The sequence below is a fragment of the Amblyraja radiata genome, chromosome 28 (genome assembly GCF_010909765.2).
Source record: "Amblyraja radiata isolate CabotCenter1 chromosome 28, sAmbRad1.1.pri, whole genome shotgun sequence".
Lineage (NCBI taxonomy): Eukaryota > Metazoa > Chordata > Chondrichthyes > Rajiformes > Rajidae > Amblyraja > Amblyraja radiata.
Window position 1 is genome coordinate 5,244,029 of NC_045983.1, and position 22,249 is coordinate 5,266,277.

Here is a 22,249-nt window from a genome sequence, read left to right on the forward strand (position 1 = left end):
TTGAAAGATTCCTGACTAGTACGGGTGTCAAGGGGATGGGGAGCAGGCAGGAGAATGGGATTTAGAGGGACAGATAGATCAGCCATGGTTGAATGGCGGAGTAGACTTGAAGGACCAAATGGCCTAAATCTGCTCCTAGAATTTATGAACTTATGCTGCTACTCCATGGTCCAGTATATGATATTACAGAATCATAAGCTCTTCAGCTACTGGCCATCATAGAAAAAGAAAATAGGTGCAGGAGGAGGCCATTCAGCCCAGCACCGCTATTCATTGTGATAATGGCTGATCATCCACAATCAGTAACCCGTGCCTGCCTTCTCCCCATATTGCTTGACTCAGCTAGCCCTAGAGCTCTATCTAACTCTCTTATAAATTCATCCAGTGAATTGGCCTCCACTGCCTTCTGTGGCAGAGAATTCCACAACTTCCTCCTCCTCCCTCGACTCTATCCAAGGATCCCGACAGTCCTTTCAGGTGAGGCAGAGGTTCACTTGCACCTCCTCCAACCTCATCTACTGTATCCGCTGTTCCAGGTGTGGCCACCTCTTCCCTGTCTGATGCTTTCAGGGATGCTTGAACAGGTAGTCTAAGTTCCACAATCCTTCCTTGGGCCATATCATTCCTTGTGCCTTATTAGTTCCACCAAATTACCTACCTCACACTTAACAGGATAAAATTCCACCTGCCTGTGCTGTACCCGTTGTACCAACTCATCAATATTGTCCGTAGCCAAAGAATACCCACCTTAGTATAAAAACCTCCAATCTTTAGGTTACCTGCGAACTTTCTTATTTTCCTAGATTTAAATCCAGATCATTAATGAGCAGTAAAATAAAAACAAAAGTCCAAGCACTGATCCCTTGGTACACTATTGGTCATAGGCTTTTTTTAGCAAATAATTTGGATCTAATTTGCAAATTATCACTTGGAACCTTGTCAAAGGTCCATGCAGACGACATGAACGTCATCGACATTCCCCGTCACCTCGCAAAATACAATTGGTGAGAGAGGATCTTAAAACCACACTAACTATCTCTGATCAGTCCCTTCAGCCATCTCTCCCCACCCACCCTCTCTCCCATTCCAAAATCCAGATTAAACCGATTGCTCGCAATTTTTCTAATAATTCAATATTCACCACATAATGAAGTCGACCATTAACTGGTTTATCCCTGTTGCCCTTCTTGTAACAAAAGAACAAGGGGTCACAGTTTAAGGATAAGGGGGAAATCTTTTAGGACTGAGATGAGGAAACCATTTTTCACACAGAGAGTGGTGAATCTCTGGAATTCTCTGCCACAGAAGGTAGTTGAGGCCAGTTCATTGGCTATGTTTAAGAGGGAGTTAGATGTGGCCCTTGTGGAGAGAAGGCAGGTACAGGATACTGAGTTGGATGATCAGCCATGATCATATTGAATGGCGGTGCAGGCTCGAAGGGCCGAATGGCCTACTCCTGCACCTATTTTCTATGTTTCTAAAAACTACTACATTTGTTCTTAAGTGATAGGAACAGAATTAGGCCATTCGGCCCATCAGGTCTTCTCCACCATTCAACATGACTGATTTATCTCTCCCTCCTAACCCCATTCTCCTGCCTTCTCCCCATAATCCCCGACACCCGTACTAATCGAGAATCTATCTATCTCTGCCTGAAAAATATCCATTGACGGCCTCCACAGCCTTCTGTGGTAATTAATTTCACAGATTCACCACCCTAGAAACGACTTCTCGTCTCCTTCCCTAAAGAAACTCCTCCTCGTCTCCTTCTCAAAGGACTGACCTTTAATTCTGAGGCTATGCCCTCTGGTCACAGACTCTCCCACTAGTGGAAACATCCTCTCCACATCCACTCTGTCCAGGCCTGTCCAACAGTCGTCTGGCACATCTTCAGTGTCAAGAGAAGGTTTGAAAATTCCTAGCAATCTCCTCCCTTAACCGCCTGGCACGCATCTCTTCAAGCTCAGGGGTTTTATCCACCTTTATGTTTGCTGAGACATCCGCAACCTTCACCTTTACAATGTTCAATTATTCTGCATGGTTCTTTACCCTCCTGCATTTCCCAACTAACATGTCCTTCTCCATGGAGAATACAGGTGATAAGTTTTCATACACAATCTCACTTACTGATTACCATTTTATTCCCCAATGGGCCCTTTTGTTTCTTATTTATCTCCTCCTTGACAATGAAGTTATTATTGGAACAAGAAGCGTACCTGTTGTCTGGCTGAGGGTAAAGAGTAAACAGACTTCACCAAAACCTGAATCAGCAGGAATTCCTCTTCCACCCATCTCCTGAGTCGCCAACCTTAAAGAATGGCTTCCTGTTCTACATGAGAGTTTGTTACGCATTTCATCAATAAACTATGGAACATATGTATGATTTAGTGCAGCACAGTGGCACAGCAGTAGAGTTGCTGCCTCACAGCGCCAGAGACCTGGGTTCAATCCTGACTGCTGTCTCTATGGAGCTTGTACGTTCTACCCGTGACCTGCGTGGGTTTTCACTAGGTGCTCCGGTTTCCTCCCACACTCCAAAGATGCGTGGGTTTGTAGGTTAATTGGCTTCGGTAAATTGTAAATTGTCCCTTGTGTGTAGGATAGTGCTAGTGTACGGGGTAATCACAGGACCTAGTGGGCCGAAGGGCCTGTTTCCGTGCTGTGTCTCTAAAGTTCGATCTCATGTTCATGTCTTTCCTTAAGTAAAATAGCCACTGGCTACAATTTCTGAGTATCTGCTGGAAGTGAATAAAGTTTGCTGCTGCTGCGCTTTTCTTACTATAAATGGTGCCTGGATATTGCAAGTCAGTCAGCTGATATTGGGTAAGTGACAAACATTTACATGTTGGGAGAACAATAGTAAGAAATGTCATGCATCCAATTATACTTATAACCAGGTGTGCTCGACATGTCCTGACATCAGCGTTCCGACCACCCCAACCAGAGGGCTTGAACATCAGGCCGTCCGTCGCGGCGACTACGGAGGGTCAGGGCCCCGACCACAGGTGAACAGAGGAGGAGGAGGACTGTCTGAACTGTACTGCCTTCCACCAGTGAAGAATGCTGTGGTGGATGTCTGTGTTGAATTATGTTGTATATTGTGTCGTTTTTTAATTGTAACGCTGCATGGTAAATTACATTTCACTGCACCTTATGGTGCATGTGACAAATACATTTGAACTTGAACTTGGACCAAAGCTGCTTGCTGCACTTTGTGCCAGAAACTGGAACACGAGGATACAATTTTCTTCTAAATAAAACAATCGTACAGTGCTACTCCATCTGTCGAGGCCGTGAACTTACAACAGGCACCATTAAACACAAAGACACAAGGAACTGCAGATGTTGGAACCACGAGCAAAAATCAGTTGCTTGTGTTTACTTTTTACTGCTCCACTGTGAAATCTCTGCATGGAACGCCTACTTTGAAGAAATTCTTTCTCCTCACTGCTACAATCAGTTTAAAGAAGGGTCCCGATCTGAAACGTCATTTATCCATGTTCTCTCGATTCGCTGACAGACCCGCTGATTTACTCCAGCACTTTGTTTTTTGACCATGTCACGTTTGTTTTCCAATATACTGGTCAGCATTAAATAGTATAATGCTTCACATTATTTCTCTCCACATCTTGCCACTGAGAACTACAGTGTGTTTGTTTTTTTTCCAGCAGATACTTATTGGTGTATAATGAGACCTGGTTACTTCATGTAGAAATTAAACAAATATCTATCCACGCCAAATAACTCTACAGGGCGGCGCAGCGATAGAGTTGTTGCCTTACAAGAGCCAGAGACCTGCGTTCGATCCTAACAACAGGTGCTGTCTGTACGTTCTCCCCGTGACCTCGTGGGTTTTCTACAGGTGCTCCGGTTTCCTCCCACACTCCAAAAACGTGCAGGTTTGTAGGCTAATTGGCTTGGTAAAATCATAAATTGTCCCCAGTGAGTGTAGGATAGTGTTAGTGTACGGGGATCGCCGGTCAGCATGGACTCGGTGGGCTGAAGGGCCTGTTTCTGCACTGTATCTCTAAACTAAACACTTTGCCGCAGATCAAATTGAATACTAGTTCCATTTCAACATCAAGACAAACTACAATGGGATTCTTCCAGTAGTTAGTATTCTTTAATCAGCTGAACCATTTTTGTATTAATAATATTAATTTAATTTACTCACTCTTTGTCCATCATAATATACATCACAGCTTGTGCGGAAACAAAACAGTTCGGATCTACTTGTCCATCTTCTCCACATATCTTAGCTGTTGAAACAAAAGCATAATTTTATTGAGGACAGTTGCAACTTCACAATGGTAATGTGGAACTGGAATGACATATTTTTAACTGCAGGCTGTTTCTAATGTTGCTGAAACCAGTATCGCAAAGGCAATCTTTGAAGACAATAACTCTGAAAAGGGTGAAAGTGAAAGCAAAATGTTTACCAGCTTCCGGCTCTAACCACTTGCTGAGTAAGATCTTTGCAAACTCATCAAGAGCAATTTTTAGATGAATGATCATTAAAAGTGCATTCTGGCTGAGGAGTCTTTAAAAATATGATCCATTCTTTCTGGCATGCACCAGATGCAAGTCAAGTAACAAGCCTAGGAGTCCAAAATTCAAACGGATTAACAAAATGAACCTTTGTTACTATTGCAACAACCTTTCTGGTGACAGGAAGTTAAAAGATAACAATTCAAAATAAGTCAAGTTCTGTTTTTGTGGTGAGAGTTTGGAAAGGAAGTTCCACAGAGTGAAGACAAGAAAATCAATCCAAGTAATTCTAATAGAATATTTAAGACCATAAGACATGACACAATTAGGGTATTCAGCCCATCGAGTCTACTCCGCCATTCAATCATGGCTGATCTATTTTCCCTCTCAACCCCATTCTCCTGCCTTCTCCCCATATCCTTTAACCCCCTTCCTAATCAAGAACCTATCAATCTCCGTCTTAAATATACCCAACGACCTGGCCTCTGCAATTGTCTGTGGCAATGAATTCATCACCCTGTAGCTAAAGAAATTCCTACTCATCTCCATTTTTAAGGTATTTTCTATTCTGAGGCTGTTCCCTCTGGTCTGAGACTCTCCCATTATCGGAAACATCTCTACTCTATATGGGCCTTTCATTATCTAAAACCATGTTTAAAATGGACATTTCACAGGCAACACAGTAACAATATTTGAAGAATTTCATTGTTCCGTTGCCGATATACAGGATAATTAAACGCTTGATTCTCGGATAAAGGGAGGTGAATAGAAATGTCACATTGAAAGTGACCAAGTCAGGCTTTTATCTGTATTTTAGATTTCCAACTGTATCCAGTTTTGGAATCCTTAGGTTTTACAAATAGATTTTTTTTTTTTAAATCGGTACCTCTATATGGTAAACAGATGCTGTTTGCTTATTTCATTTGGCAATTATAGTCGATAGTTGTCTTCTGGTATAAATTATCACCCCCAAAAATCAAAGCCAGAAAAAAACTAGGGGCTCAGCAAGGAAAAGATGGGAACATAATTCAGATCCCTATGAATACTTGAAAGTGTTCATATTTGAATTACAAACATGATGGTCTCTTTAAGATGTGTTTTAAAGTTGATAGAAGGTGAGTTGAAAATTTTCATTTTCAAGAAACCTGACCCCATTTTGGTGCGATGTAATCTTGGACAGTATTAATCTGTCTCAAATTAGATTTACTACTGAGCTTCAGTATATAAATGTATATTTCAACAACATGACAGCTTTACATGACACAGGGCCCTTTGGCCCACAATATCTGTGCGGACCATGATACCAAATTAAACTAACCCCATCTACGTGCACATCATCCAGATCCCTCTATTCCCTGTCTGTTCATGTGCCTAAATTTCCCTTAAATGCTACCCACTAGTAGTGTGTTTAAGCAACCTACCAATCTTGTGTAAAATAAAATCTTGTCTCACACATCTCCTTTAAAATGTCCTCCCCCTCTCATCCTGTAGCCATATTCGCTAGTATTTCTATTATGGGGGAAAACAACTGACCAACTATCTCTGCCTCTGATATTTTGTTAAGACTTCTATCAGATCTTCCCTCCGCCTCCAACCCTCCAGAGAAAACAATCTAAATTGTTCCAATATCTCCTTAGACCCGATTCAGGCAACATCCTGGTGAACCTCTTCTGAATCCTCTCCAAAGCCTCCACATTCTTCCTATAATGCAGCAATCAGAACCACACACAATGCTCCAAATATAACCTTAGCAAAGTTTCACATAGCAGGAACATGACTCCCTGACTTTTATACTCAACTCCTTGACTGATGAAGGCAAGCATGCTGTACGTCATCTTTACCACCCTTGTGTTGCAACTTTCAGGGATCTAAGGACTTGTCTCACTGTACATCAATGCTCCCAAGGGTCCATGCATTTATTGTGCACTTTCCTCTCATGGTAAAGTTGCTGCCTTACAGTGCCAGAGACCCAGGTTGGATCCTGAATACAGGTGCCGTATGTCTCCCTGTGACCGTGTGGGTTTCCTCGGGAGCTCTGGTTTCCTCTCACTCTGAAGACGTACAGGTTTGTAGGTTAATTGGTTTCGGTAGAAATTGTAAATTATTCCTAGTGTTTAGGATAGTGTTAGCATACAGAGTGATGGCTGGTCGGCCCAGACTCGGTGGGCAGAAGGGCATATTTCCATGCTGTATCCCTAAAGTCTAGAGTAAAGCCAAACATTAAAGCGGCCTTTTCACGGGGCGACTTGACGCAAGAGTTAACCGGAGTTTAACATCGTGGGAACCTCGTGCGATAACAGTGCGGCATTCGTGGACCACCGTGGACCACCGTAGCGCTAACGGCAGGTCATCGTGTAACTTGGTCACTCGGGAGAAAATTCAAGAAAGTTTGAATTTCTCCAAGAGTGACTTGTACACTTGTGGTTGAGTATTGCAACATTATATGAACGTAGTGGCCAGTGCGATATCCGTAATAACTCTTGCGGGTACCGTGGGAACTCCTGCGAACGGTGAACCCGGAAGCTGGACAGAGGGAACAGAAGGTGAGTAAAAATTATCTTATGTGGGATTGAATTTTAAAAATAAATAAAAATAAAGATTTGCATCCGCATATGGACAATCAACTTATTCATGAGATGTTAATGAGATTCAAGAAAATAACTATAATCTTTAAAAGGGACTTTAAAAGGGACTTTACTGAAAGGTTACGCATTTTTATGGTCCGTGAGAAATTTTTCACATGTACTTCTTTGAGAGATACAGGTTAGGGTCCTCGGGTCCAGGGGTCCGGAACGCTACCAATCAATGTTGTACAGAGACCCGTGTAAGGAGTGAACTGCACATGCTGGTTTAAACCGAAGACAGACACAAAAAGCTGGAGTAACTCAGCGAGTCAAGCAGCATCTCTGGAGAAAAAAAGCTGATGTTTCGGGACGAGACACATCTTCAGACTCAATTCCGATTAGGCTGTCTGAAGAAGGGTTCCGGTGTTGGGGGAGTCCAGAACCAGGGTCCCAGTTTTACAGTCTACCGTGGGAACTCTTTAACTCAGTAAAGTAAAGTAGCCTTTATTGTCATATCAGCGCACAGGCAGCAGTTGACTGTTGCTCTATTCAGTTTCCCAGGGGGTCGGGACGGGACTGGAGTTGGGAGAGAAAGGTGGGGGAGTCGAGGGAGAGGAGGGGGAGACAGATGGGGGTGTCTTCATTTACTGACGGCGGGTGTCTGTCACTGAAACAGGCAGGTGAGATTTCACATCCACCTTGTGTGTGCCTCTCTCTCTCTCTCCCTCCCTCTTACACAGGCTGAGAGACTCTGCCTCTGTGAGTGTACGTCTCTTTCTCCCCCTCTCCCACACACAGTAAGACCGAGGTACTGTGCTCAGTCCATCCGTGTCTCCCACATACACAGTAAAATATGTCTCCAAATGAGCCAATTCAACCAAAGGAGGATATATATAGTGTGTGAAAAAAAAAGTTACATCATTTGTGTCACGTGTAGTTCACGATGTTCATTCAAGATTTAACGGGAAAGCTCGGGAAACGGACAAGTCACTCGCACAAATAGCAGAAATGCCGAGTACCGTGGGAACTCTTTATCTACTGCCGTTATATCGTGCGAGACTCGTGCTGGACCACGACCTCTTCACTCTGGTGACATCTTGCGTCAACTCGCCCCGTGAAAAGGCTGCTTAACACCTCACACTTGTACGGTTTAAAGTCCATCTGCCATTTCTATCCTCGATATCTCAACTGATTCACGTCCTAACTTTGAATAAAGGGAAGATAAATCTAAATTTCTCCTACAGTTTCAACTGAAACTATTATACTTCTACTTCAGTAGTGGTCAGATTTGTAGTCAGGCACTGAGACAATGTTTTTTTACATCTATCATCTTACTGTTCACGTTTGTTATTTACCTTAGACTTTAGACTTTTGGAATTACAGCGTGGAAACAAGTCCATTGACCCAGTGAGTCCGCACCGAACAACGATCACCCAGTACACTAGCACTATCCTACACACTAAGGACAGTTTACAATTCACAGAAGTTAATTAACCTACAAACCTGTACGTCTCTGGAGTGTGGGAAAAAAAATAGTGTACCCGGAGAAAACCCACGGGGTCACAGGGAGAAGTTACACACTCTCTATAGAGAGCACTCGCAGTCAAAATCAAATCCACGTGTCTGGCACTGCAAGGCAGTAACTCTACCACTGTGTCGTTGTGCCGGCCCTTGATGCATGGGGATAATTCACAGCCTCCCAAGTTTCAACTCAATGGCTACAGCAACATTAGGAATACAGTAAACATTCTTACAGAATACAAGCAAACAAACAGCAAGTGTTTTAATAGGGTTCCATTCCATTAATTATTGCGCTGATACATCACTGAATCCATTTCCTCTTCTAGCTACCCAGTGGAGTTTAGCAGTTCATGATATTACCACAGCAACCACAATACCAAACGGTGCTTGGAATGACAGACACACATCCACACCCACGAGTTTCTATTAGCAGTTATTCATTTGTCAGATGGCCACAGAGAGTAGTCAACTGGATAGAGGCAGCACGGTGGCGCAGCGTTAGAGTTGCTGCCTTACCGCGCCAGAGACTCAGGTTCAATCCTGACTACGGGTGCTGTCTGTGTGGAGTTTGTACGCTCTATCGCGTGGGCTTTGTCTGGGTGCTCCACTTTCCTCCCACACTCCAAAGACACACAAGTATTCAGGTTAATTGGCGTCGGTAAAGATTGTAATTGTCCCTAGTGTGTAGGATAGTGCTAGTTTTACGAGATCGCAGGCCGGCGTGGACTCTAAACTAAATTGAGAGGCAGATGTTTCCTACAGCATGGTCAAAACAAGGAGGAAGGAAGAGAGTGACAGAACAGTCTGACAAAACATAGCTGCTACATCCATGGGAACAGAGTGACTCCACATTTAACATGTACTTGATCCCAGGAGAGGGTGAACAATCTTAAATGTACATTTATGAAAAGATAGACACAAAATGTCGGAGTAACACAACGGGTCAGGCAACATCTCCAGAAAACATGGACGGGTGACGTTTCGGGTCGGGACCCTTTATCAGATGGATTGTCAGGGGATCTGGAAGCAAGTAAAGACCAGGACAAACCAGGGCTGGCCACAGATGACCTAAGGCAGGGAGGATCCCCAACAGGCCTATTGTTGGCTGCGGATGGTGTGATTTCAAGAGGGATACATCATTGCAAACTGTGGTACTGGTTTAGTGGAAGAAGGTGGGGGAAAGGAAGTGTATGTTGATCTAAAATTAGAGAATTCAACGTTCATACTGCTGGGATGTAGAAGTGTTTTTTACATTTATGAAAAGTTATATGATGAGAAAAAGATGTCGAACACAAGTACAAATTGTAGAAAATTAGGAAGGCAGAGGGGCCACAAAATATCACCTTGATAAGACAAACCAGGGCTGGATGTGCACAGTAAAATGGAGAGACATAGGGCGTAGGTACACAGTGCCGTGAAAATGGCCATGCAGCGAAACAGGGTGGGGAAGAAGGTGTTTGGTGTGCTTGCTTTGGCAGGCAGGGTATTGAGTTCAGGAGCAAAAGAGTGTGAAGAAGGGTTCCGACCCATGCTTTTTTACTGTAACGCTGAGTTACTCGAGCACTTTGTGTCTATATTGAGTACTAGTAGTAGTAGTAGGCCCCCCTCGGTCATGACTGACCATGGGTGATGCGTCCTGGTCGGATGCAAGCCTGGGCAATGTCATATGGAGGACAGGCTGTTGCCCATGCAGCACGTCCCCCCCTCTCCACGTCGCTGATCGATCCAAAGGAACAGCAGGGCCGTTACAGTTTGGCACCAGCGCCGTCGCAGGAGCTGCCAGAGCGAGGTTGTAGACAACGACGAACTGCCTTAGGGGCTCCGACTCTGGATTTTCTTGAGGTTTACTCCTGGAGCCTTTTCCATGACTGGATATGGCCACAAGGCAGTGGAGGTTTTAAATCAGAGTTTTCCCTCTTCTAGATGGACTGCCTTCCCAGGCTGACGAGCCCCATCTGCCCGAGACTCGTGGGGGCGGGAGCGTCTACCTGTAACCCGTGCAGGTCTATAGCATCTGCCCACTGAGTACAGCAGTTGGGAAATCACATTACAGTCGAACAAAATGTTGGTAAGGACAATTATGGAGGAGCACTGTGTACAGTTCTGGTCACCCTGTCAAATGAAGGATAGCATAAAACTGGAAAGGGTGCAAAAAAGATTTACAAGGATGTTACCGCGTCTGGAGGGTTTGAGTTATAAGGAGAAGATGGATAAGCTAGGTCTTTATTTCCCTGAAGTGGAAAAGGCCAAGGCAGGACTTTATAGAGGATGATAAAACCATGAGGGGCATAGATAAGGTGAGTAGCCATAGTCTTTTCTCCAGGGTTGGAAAGTCTAAAACGTTGCCTCGGCAAGGCCAGCAGCATAATCAAGGACGAGTCTCACCCCGGTCACTCCCTCTTCTCCCCTCAGGCAAGAGGCATAGAAGTGTGAAAACGCACACCTCCAGATTCAGGGACAGTTTCTTCCCAGCTGTTATCAGGCGACTGATGTGGTTTACATGGACGTAGTAAGGTATTTGCCGGTCCCACATGCAAGGCTGTTCAAAACATTAAAGCCCATGGGATCCAAGACCAGTTGGCAACTAGATCCAAGGTTGATATGGGAATAGAAGACTGGGGTGATGGTGAAGGGCTGCTTTTGTGAGTGGAAGCCTGTGAGCAGGTGTGCTGAAGGGATCAGTGCAGGTACTCTTACCATCTGGCGTATACATTAATGTGCAGGAAGGAACTGCAGATGCTGGCTTACAACGAAGATGGACATAAAATGCAGCAGTAACTCAGTGGGTCAGGCAGCACCTCTGGAGAAAAGGAACGGGTGACGTTTCGGGTCGGAACCCTGGGTATCATGATACACCAGTCATTGAAAGTGGGCATGCAGGTGCAGCAGGCAGTGAAGAAAGCGAATGGTATGTTAGCTTTCATAGCAAAAGGATTTGAGTATAGGAGCAGGGAGGTTCTACTGCAGTTGTACAGGGTCTTGGTGAGACCACACCTGGAGTATTGCGTACAGTTTTGGTCTCCAAATCTGAGGAAGGACATTATTGCCATAGAGGGAGTGCAGAGAAGGTTCACCAGACTGATTCCTGGGATGTCAGGACTGTCTTATGAAGAAAGACTGGATAGACTTGGTTTATACTCTCTAGAATTTAGGAGATTGAGAGGGGATCTTATAGAAACTTACAAAATTCTTAAGGGGTTGGACAGGCTAGATGCAGAAAGATTGCTCCCGATGTTGGGGAAGTCCAGGACAAGGGGTCACAGCTTAAGGATAAGGGGGAAATCCTTTAAAACCGAGATGAGGCGAACTTTTTTCACACAGAGAGTGGTGAATCTCTGGAACTCTCTGCCACAGAGGGTAGTCGAGGCCAGTTCATTGGCTATATTTAAGAGGGAGTTAGATGTGGCCCTTGTGGCTAAGGGGATCAGAGGGTATGGAGAGAAGGCAGGTGCGGGATACTGAGTTGGATGATCAGCCATGATCATATTGAATGGCGGTGCAGGCTCGAAGGGCCGAATGGCCTACTCCTGCACCTAATTTCTATGTTTCCATGTTTCTAGGTCCCTTGCAGTCAGAAACAGGTGAGTTGATCATGGGGAACAAGGATATGGCGGACCAATTGAATAACTACTTTGGTTCCGTCTTCACTAAGGAAGACATAAATAATCTGCCGGAAATAGCAGGGGACCGCGGGTCAAAGGAGTTGGAGGAATTGAGTGAAATCCAGGTTAGTCGGGAAGTGGTGTTGGGTAAATTGAATGGATTAAAGGCCGATAAATCCCCAGGGCCAGATAGGCTGCATCCCAGAGTACTTAAGGAAGTAGCCCCAGAAATAGTGGATGCATTAGTGATAATTTTTCAAAACTCTTTAGATTCGGGAGTAGTTCCTGAGGATTGGAGGGTAGCTAATGTAACACCAATTTTTAAAAAAGGAGGGAGAGAGAAAACGGGGAATTACAGACCAGTTAGTCTAACGTCAGTAGTGGGGAAACTGCTAGAATCAGTTATTAAAGATGGGATAGCAGCACATTTGGAAAGTGGTGAAATCATTGGACAAAGTCAGCATGGATTTATGAAGGGTAAATCATGTCTGACGAATCTTATAGAATTTTTCGAGGATGTAACTAGTAGAGTGGATAAGGGAGAACCAGTGGATGTGTTATATCTGGACTTTCAGAAGGCTTTCGACAAGGTCCCACATAAGAGATTAGTATACAAACTTAAAGCACACGGTATTGGAGGTTCAGTATTGATGTGGATAGAGAACTGGCTGGCAAACAGGAAGAGTAGGAGTAAACGGGTCCTTTTCACAATGGCGGGCAGTGACTAGTGGGGTACCGCAAGGCTCAGTGCTGGGACCCCAGCTATTTACAATATATATTAATGATCTGGATGAGGGAATTGAAGGCAATATCTCCAAGTTTGCGGATGACACTAAGCTGGGGGGCAGTGTTAGCTGTGAGGAGGATGCTAGGAGACTGCAAGGTGACTTGGATAGGCTGGGTGAGTGGGCAAATGTTTGGCAGATGCCGTATAATGTGGATAAATGTGAGGTTATCCATTTTGGTGGCAAAAACAGGAAAGCAGACTATTATCTAAATGGTGGCCGATTAGGAAAAGGGGAGATGCAGCGAGACCTGGGTGTCACGGTACACCAGTCATTGAAAGTAGGCATGCAGGTGCAGCAGGCAGTGAAGAAAGCGAATGGTATGTTAGCTTTCATAGCAAAAGGATTTGAGTATAGGAGCAGGGAGGTTCTACTGCAGTTGTACAGGGTCCTGGTGAGACCACACCTGGAGTATTGCGTACAGTTTTGGTCTCCAAATCTGAGGAAGGACATTATTGCCATAGAGGGAGTGCAGAGAAGGTTCACCAGACTGATTCCTGGGATGTCAGGACTGTCTTATGAAGAAAGACTGGATAGACTTGGTTTATACTCTCTAGAATTTAGGAGATTGAGAGGGGATCTTATAGAAACTTACAAAATTCTTAAGGGGTTGGACAGGCTAGATGCAGGAAGATTGTTCCCGATGTTGGGGAAGTCCAGGACAAGGGGTCACAGCTTAAGAATAAGGGGGAAATCCTTTAAAACCGAGATGAGAAAAACTTTTTTCACACAGAGAGTGGTGAATCTCTGGAACTCTCTGCCACAGAGGGTGGTTGCGGCCAGTTCATTGGCTATATTTAAGAGGGAGTTAGATGTGGCCCTTGTTGGCCCTTGTGGCTAAGGGGATCAGAGGGTATGGAGAGAAGGCAGGTACGGGATACTGAGTTGGATGATCAGCCATGATCATATTGAATGGCGGTGCAGGCTCGAAGGGCCGAATGGCCTACTCCTGCACCTAATTTCTATGTTTCTATGTTTCTATGTTTCCACCCACATTAGAGAGACGTGAAGGTTTGTAGGTTAATTGGCTTTGGTAAGAATTGTAGATTGTCCCTGGCGTGTAGGATAGAGTTAGTGGGGATCGTTGGATGGCACGGACTCGGTGGGCCAAAAGGCTTGTTTCCACGCTGTATCTACAACCTAAACTAAACTAAAGACACTGACTTAACAATTCGCATGAAGTAGCAGTAACAAAAAAAAAAAAAAAAAAGATATCTGAAGAACAAGAAGAAACCAAAGAGGAAAGATATATCTAGTATTGATATTCAATAGACAATATACAATAGGCACAGGAGTAGGCCATTTGGCCCTTCGAGCCAGCACCGCCATTCAATGTGATCATGGCTGATCATCCTGAATCAGTACCCCGTTCCTGCCTTCTCCCCATATCCCCTGACTGCTCTATTTTTTAAGAGCCCTATCTAGCTCTCACTTGAAAGCATCCAGAGAACCTGCCTCCACCTGAGGCAGAGAATTCCACAAATTCACCACTCTCTGTGAGAAAAAGTGTTTCCTCATCTCCATTCTAAATGGTTTACTCCTTATTCTTAAACTGTGGCCCCTGGTTCTGGATAATTTGATTAACTTGCAACATGAAATCCATTTAATTTAAGAAAGACACAAAATGCTGGAGTAACTCAGCGGGACAGGCAGCATCTCTGGAGAGAAGGATAGACATTTAATTTAGTTGGCCGTTAGACAGGCAAACCCTTCTCCTATTTTGAGGAATAAATAAGTTGGCTACTTACCTACTATGTCATTCCTCATTGCTTCTATTATAGGAATTGGCCTGGAAGCATCCGGTGAAATGTATTTCGTAAATATTTTCACTGCATCACGTTCTATACCTGAAAGCAGAAAAATAATTAGTTAAACTGATAAAAGGAAAACCCTCAGGTTTTTACATTACAGTGATTGCTTTTTCACACATTAAAAGAACATGGAAGAAGATTTATTGATCAACAAGTTTTAAAATCAAGGTTAGAAGCGTATTATGAAAACACACACACCAGAATGGTATTAAGCACAACTTATAAGATAGGAACTGCAATTTTCTCCACTAAGAGTGTCTGCAACAATTGTGATAATAGATATAAAAATCAACATAGAAACATAGAAAATAGGTGCAGGAATAAGTCATTCAGCCCTTCGAGCCTGCACCGCCATTCAATATGATCATGGCTGATCATCCAACTCAGTATCCCATCCCTGCCTTCTCTCCATACCCCCTGATCCCTTTAGCCACAAGGGCCACATCTAACTCCCTCTTAAATATAGCCAATGAACTGGCCTCAACTACCTTCTGTGGCAGAGAATTCCACAGATTCACCACTCTAAATGATGGGTTTCCTTTCGGTGAACTTTTTGTCAGGTACCACTCACTGTCTAAACAATTGCCCTTGTCCATGGTTTCTCCATTTCATAGGATGCGTTACTAATTAAGCGATCATTTAAATGCAAACCATATTATTTATTTACGTCCTCTTAAATACAATCTCCTCAGCACTGCAAAGTCATCATAAGAATGGCAGTTTATCATATCAGGTGGAACAGAAGGTGCTGCCTAAATGAACCAAAGCGTACTATACCAGGGCAAATTACCTGAAGCAAGCTGAGTAAAGTGCTGGCATTTTATTGCTGGGACTGTTGCAAATGCATTTGTTTCGTGAACCTCTGATCATTTGAGTTTGTCGGTGTCATGAATAACAAGATTTGCTATATGCAGATCAACCACCGATTTCCCGGCACCCTTTGTTCCAGAGCCTTTCTGGATTATCTGTTTTATAACAGAGATGTAATGTTGAGGCTCTATGAGGTGCTGGTCAGGCCGCATTTGGAGTACTGTGAGCAAATTTGGGCCCCATATCTGAGGAAGGATGTCCTGGCTCGGGAGAGGGTCCAGAGGAGGTTTACAAGAATGATTCCAGGAATGCGTGGGTTAGCATATGATGAGTGTTTGACAGCACTGGGCCTCTACCCGCTGGAGTTTAGAAGGTTGAGGGGGGACCTCATTGAAACTTCCAGAATAATGAAAGGCATCGATAGAGTGGATGTGGAAAGGATGTTTCCACTGGTGGGTGAGTCTAGGACCAGAGGTCATAGCCTCAGAATTAAAGGGCGCTCTTTTAGAAAGGTGGTGAGGAGGAACTTCTTTAGTCAGAGGGTGGTTAATCTGTGGAACTCATTGCCACGGAGTGTTGTGGAGGCCATGTCAGTAGATACCTTTAAGGCAGAGATAGACAGATTCTTGATTAGAACGGGTGTCAAGGGTTATGGGGAGAAGGCAGGAGAATATGATTAGGCGATCATACATGATTGAATGGCAGAATAGGCTCGATTAGTTGAATGGTCTAATTCTACTATAATTTGTGAACTTGTGTGCCTTCAGACGGGTACATAATCAGATAAATTGGTTTATTCCATGTGCTCCGAATTCCTCCCACTTCCCAGAGATGTACGGATTTTAGATTAATTGGCCTCTAAATTATCCATTAGTATGTGGAGAGTGAATGCGAAAGTGGGATAACATAGAACAGGTGGTCGATGGCTGGCGTGGACTCTGTGGGCCGAAGAGCCTGTTTCTATGCTGTATCTCCAAACTAAACTTCACACATAAAATGATACCACAGGTAGGAAAAAGATTTAACATTTCAGGTTTTAAACATTATCCATGCTCTCTGCTTCAATTCAAGAAAATTGTCTTTTACTGATCCTATTTTATTTGGCGATTTTCTTCTGACATTTGTTCTTTATTTACAGCCATAGAGTCATACAATGTGGAATCAGGCCCTTCGACTCAACATGCCCATATCGACCAACAGGCCCCATCGACACTAGTCCCACTTGTCTGCATTAGGCCCATATCTCTCAAAACCTATCCCATCCATGTACCTGTCTAAATGTTTCTTAAAGGTTGTGATATACCTGCCTCAACTACCTCATTCAGCAGCTTGTTCCATACACCCACCACCCCTTTGTGTAAAAAAGTTACCCCTCAGGTTCTTATTAAATCTTTCCCCCCCTCACCTTAAACCCATGTCTTCTGGTTCCCGATTCCCCTACTCTGGGCATATAGTAATTTAAAGTTTTGAGTGCCCACATGGTAAAATTGACCACAATTAATATAGGTTTTCTTAAAATGTAGAAACTGCCAATTATTCAAATGCTAGCATTGAAAAGCTCTTGTTTTGGTAGCGATGAGGATGTGTGGTTCAGAATGTGTATGAGGTGCTCACGAGATAGTAAAAGAAAAGGAACTGAAAAATAATACGGATAAAATAACCACACACATAATAGGGTTTAAATAACCACACACACACACACACATAAAAACAGGGTAACATTACTATAAAACTCCAGTAACAAATGTTGGGAAGTCCTGATTTAGCATCTGGCTGTGTCCCGTGTTCACTTTAAACTTACCCGGGACCCTCTTAAAACGACACCAGGGCCGATGGAAAGTTGTGGAAATGTGTAACATCTAGATAAAACTATTAAAAGTGCAATAATAAAGAACTTCAGATGCTGGTTTATATCAAAGATAGGCACAAAGTGCTGGAGTAACTCCGTGGTTAGGTGACATTTTGGGTCGGGACCCATCTCGAGACTCTAGTTTTGACTCAAACTCTAAATCAAAAAGGGTCCCGACCTGAAACGTCACCTATCCGTGTTCTCCAGAGATGCTGCAAGACCGACTGAGTCTAGTTTAGTTTAATTTGGAGATAGCGCGGAAACAGGCCTTTCGGCCCACCGGGTCCGCTCTGACCAACGATCACCCCGTACACTAACATTATCCTACACACACTAGGGATAATTTACAATTTTTACCCAAGCTAATTAACCTACAAACCTACATGTCTTTGGAGTGTGGGAGGAAACTGGAGCACCCAGGGAAAACCCAGGGAGAACGTAGAAATTCTGTATAGCAGTCATAATCGAACCCAGGTCTCTGCTGTAAGGTAGCAACTCTACCCCTTTGCCACTGTGCTGTCCAGGTTACCCCAGCAGTTTGTATCTATCCCGGAATTAAAGGTGCATTGGAGGATCTATGGGAGTAATATTCAATATTCTGCACCGACTGCCAGTCTGTCACCACCAGGGTTCCCAGGGAGTGAGATTATTGAAGATTATTAAACTTGACCACCGACCAAAGTACTTCCAAAATTCTGCAACTTATAAAAGAGAATCAAGTCTATAACGCAGTGCACACAATTTCCTGCAGACAAGAGATTATCAGCCACACAGACAAGAGATGACAGATTGAGCAAACTATTGGAGGAACTCAGGGGATGTGGCAGCATCTGTGGAGAGAAATGGACAGGCGGTGTGTAAGGCAGGGACCCTTATTTAGACTTCCAAACCCACTCCCCTGGTGCTCACACCTTTCTCCCACTACCCCAGTCACCCTAGATAGACACAAAACGCTGGAGTAACTCAGCGGGACAGGCAGCATCTCTGGATAGAAGGAATGGGTGGTGTTTTGGAGCACCCGGAGAAAACCCACGCAGGTCAAGGGGAGAACTACGTTCACCCGGTGGGTCGAAGGGCCTGTTTCCATGCTGTATCTCTAAGCTATACTAATGGACTTGCAAATTATACATATCATTTCCATTTCAACTAAACTCAGGCTAGGGATGGAAGCTGGGTTGTAGAGTTATGTTGGGGTCAACAGCTCACAGAATTCATGAATATTTACAAAGAGAGACTTTTATGTTTGTCTTTGCACTTGTTTAACTAGCCAGCAATGATTCAGGAACCTTATGTACTAACAACAATGTCAATTCTACCATTAAAGAAGACATGGTTCTGAAGAGGAAATACACTCTAGTGATCTCAAAAGACCATAAGATCATAAGTGATAGTAGAATTAGGCCATTAGGCCCATCAAGTCTACTCCCCCATTCAATCATGGCTGATTTATCTCTCCCTCTTAACCCCATTTCCCTGACACCTGCACTAATCTAGAATTTATGAAGGAAAGTAATATAAGAGCACTTACTCTTCATTAGTCTGTTTGAATGTCCTTTAAGGTCTGTTGAGTGTGGATATTCCATGGATGTAGATTTGATCGATACTCGACTTGCATCCTCTGCCTGAATAGTTATTGCTCGCGATGTCCCAATGTGCAAGAGATTCAGGTCATTGCCACTCTGGTTTAAGGAGTGGTTCGCAGGTGCTTTAGTTCTATCTATGCAGTCCAAGCTTGTGGGATTGGCGACGCTAAGTTGTCCACTGCTGGGGAGCAGATCACCCTTTGTCTCTGGGTCAAGTGAAGTGCTGGAGTCGAGCAATACTGCCCCATCAACATTACGACGTCTGTTTGAAGGAGAGGCAGGCTCTGCTAAAGAACTATGTTTTACTACGTTGAGGCTGTGGGCTCTGATGCGTGACCAGCTTGTAGCGCGGAAACTCTCTGCTTCCAACCAGAATTTAACTATATGTCCAACTCCTTGCATCTCCATATACTGGATGATATATGGACGGGCAATGTTGTCCTGCAAGACCTGGTCAAGGGTCTTTGAAAGTCTGGAGTTAGCCTCTTCGGTTTTGTAGTTTAGGGAAGAGTGACCTATGTAAAATAAACAGATTAAAATGAGAGCCTTTTTATTCAGGACAATAACAATGACACCAACAGATTTGTTTGTCAAAACCAGAGAACTGTGCATAAAATAAAGATGAATCCCAAACATAATACAGCTCCACCAGCGATATTCCTTGGTTCCACAGCCCTGCCTTATTATCCATTTTGCCAGACCTAGAGGTCACGTAATAATTGTACAACAATACACCTCTGGCCCACTAATTATACCCTTCCCCTGTTTCCAAAGCATCATAGACTGCTGGAAATTTTTTTTAAAACATACTAAATGTAAAGTAATTTTACAGTGAAACTTGCATTTCTAGCATGAACAGCCTGGGAGCTGGTTAACGAGTTGCCCTTAGAAGTGCCAATGAGGGTTGGATCGGGGCCGCCCAAGGGCGAAGATGCCACTTTCCCGGCAGAACTACCGAGCCAACCCCTGCTGACCCGAGATTTGCCAAATCTGCTGAAAATGCGCTAGAGTCCAGTAGGAGGTCAACGGTGTTGAAACGGTCCGCCTTGGCCGCCGGGGAGACGAGATACCGGCCCTTGCAGTCGGCCGCAGAAATCGGCTGTGGGAACGGATCTGCCGGCTCCGGCCGGGCTGGACTTCGAGAGTACCAACTGCATGGGGCAAACACGACCCGCCGATCGGCCGCAGAAATCCCGATGAGGACGAGATCACCCACCTCCTCCAGCCCAGGCGCCACATTTTTGGGGAGAATTCCGGGGGGGATTTCAAGTGCGCTCTCGTAATTTTGTCCGGGTTAAAGGAGGTGCCGGACCACCAGTTGCCAGGAAATCTGGGGTGGACCTGTATTGCAGATCAAATTGAATGCTGTTAAACCCATTTTTGTCGAAAACTTTCAGATAACTGTAAAGTGATATTAATTTTTGTTGTTGAAATAAGGAACTGCAGAAGCTGATTTACACAAAAGGACAGAGTGCTGAAGTAACTCAGCAGGTCAAGCAGCATCTCTGGAGAATATGGATAGGTTACGATTCGGGTCGGGACCCTTCTGAAGTCGAAGTGTCTGAAGAATGGTGCCGACCCAAAACATCACCTATCCATGTTCTCCAAGTGTGCTTCTTGACCTACTGAGGTATTCCAGTACTTTGCGTTTCTTTTTGTCATTGTAAAATGTGTTGGAGTTGCCCAGCCTTTTGTTGGTGGATGCGATACAAATATTACTATCGTCCAGAATGGAATAAAGCTATTTATTTTTACGCAATAAATCTGATTTTGTTTGCCAAAAATGCAAGACAAAATTATTCTATTATGTACTAGGGTCGTCGTTCCATATGAAATAATAGAATACATTCAACATCTGCCATCTGCCACTCTGCGGGTAACCAAACTCAGCCAAGCTCTGAGAGTGATGCCAAAATGGCGGCACATTTTCCAATGCGTTACATGTGGTGAATTCATGTATCGCCCCTGATGCGTTTCCGCTTGGAGGTCCAGGCAACAACAATCACCGAGTAATTCTTCAATGTCTGACCTTGTAAAGAATTTGCTGCAAGCTTCACTGCTGCCAGATGTCTACAGGCATCTCATGTTGTAAAAGCTACACAGACATTAGTTGTGCAAACATCTGGTGGCATTGAAGCATTTAGTGAATGTTTAAAAAATCAGAGAAGGCAGCACAGCTCAGTAGAAAAGATGCAAGTTAACCCTGGATGTGTTGTAACTTCTACAGACACCCCCTTCCCCATCTTCTTTCTCCCCCCCTTTCTTACTCCCCCCCTCAAGCCCCTCCCCTTAAACCCTGGCTGACCTTGTCCACTCCCCCTTCAGCGACATTCCTTCCTCCAGCTTCACAATTCACAACTTTTCTATCCTCAAGCTTCACAATTCAGAACTCTTTATACTCCTGGGCTGCTTCACACCTGCCTTTTCATCTCTGGTCTTTGTCCAACAAATCTACCGAAAAAAAACCCTCACCTATTATCAGCCATGCTTTGTCCTGCCTCTCCTCTCTTCTAGCTTTCTTTTCCCCACTCAGGGTCTGATTGAAGAGTCTGAAGAAGGGTTCCGACCAGAAACGTCGGAAGAAGGGTTTCGGCCGAAACCTTGCCTATTTCCCTCGCTCCATAGATGCTGCCGCACCCGCTGAGTTTCTCCAGCATTTTTGTCTACCTTCGATTTTCCAGCATCTGCAGTTCCTTCTTGAACAGAAACGTCACCCATCCTTTTCCTCCAGAGATGCTGCCTGTTATTCCAGCACTAGTGTCTATCTTCAGTATAAACCAGCATCTGCAGTTCCTTCCTACACATCAATGGTAGTGCAGGGGTGTTTTTCAGATTTGAGGCCAGTGACATGCTACAGAGATTGGTGCTGGGTCCAATGTTGTTTATCATATGTGTAAATGATTTGGATGAGAATGTAGATCACAATACAATTCACAATACAATACAATTCAGATGGCATGATAAGTAAGTTTTTCCAGCATCTGCAGTTCCTTCTTAAACAAGTTAGCAGATGACACAGTCTTAGAATAAAGGGGAGGCTATTTAAGACTTAGGTGAGAAAAAGCTTTTTAATCCAGAGTTGTGAATTTGTGGAATTCCCTGCCACACAGGGCAGTGGGGACCAAATCACTGGGTGGATTTAAGAGAGAGTTAGATAGAGCTCTAGGGGCTAGTGGAATCAAGGGATATGGGGAGAAGGCAGGCACGGGACATTGATTGGGGACGATCTGCCATGA

General features: G+C 44.1%; 1 protein-coding gene across 3 annotated transcripts in view; it reads right to left on the reverse strand.

The window, feature by feature from the left end:
* akap10 (A-kinase anchoring protein 10) overlaps positions 1-22,249 on the reverse strand; it is a 118,151-nt gene that overhangs the window by 36,318 nt on the left and 59,584 nt on the right. For all 3 annotated transcript variants that reach the window (XM_033045643.1, XM_033045641.1, XM_033045642.1), the window contains 3 exons: positions 18,959-19,528; positions 14,709-14,807; positions 4,175-4,259 (listed from right to left, as the gene is read on the reverse strand). In XM_033045643.1, the coding sequence (XP_032901534.1) occupies positions 4,175-4,259; positions 14,709-14,807; positions 18,959-19,528 (754 nt within the window). The remainder of the gene's footprint in view (positions 1-4,174; positions 4,260-14,708; positions 14,808-18,958; positions 19,529-22,249) is intronic.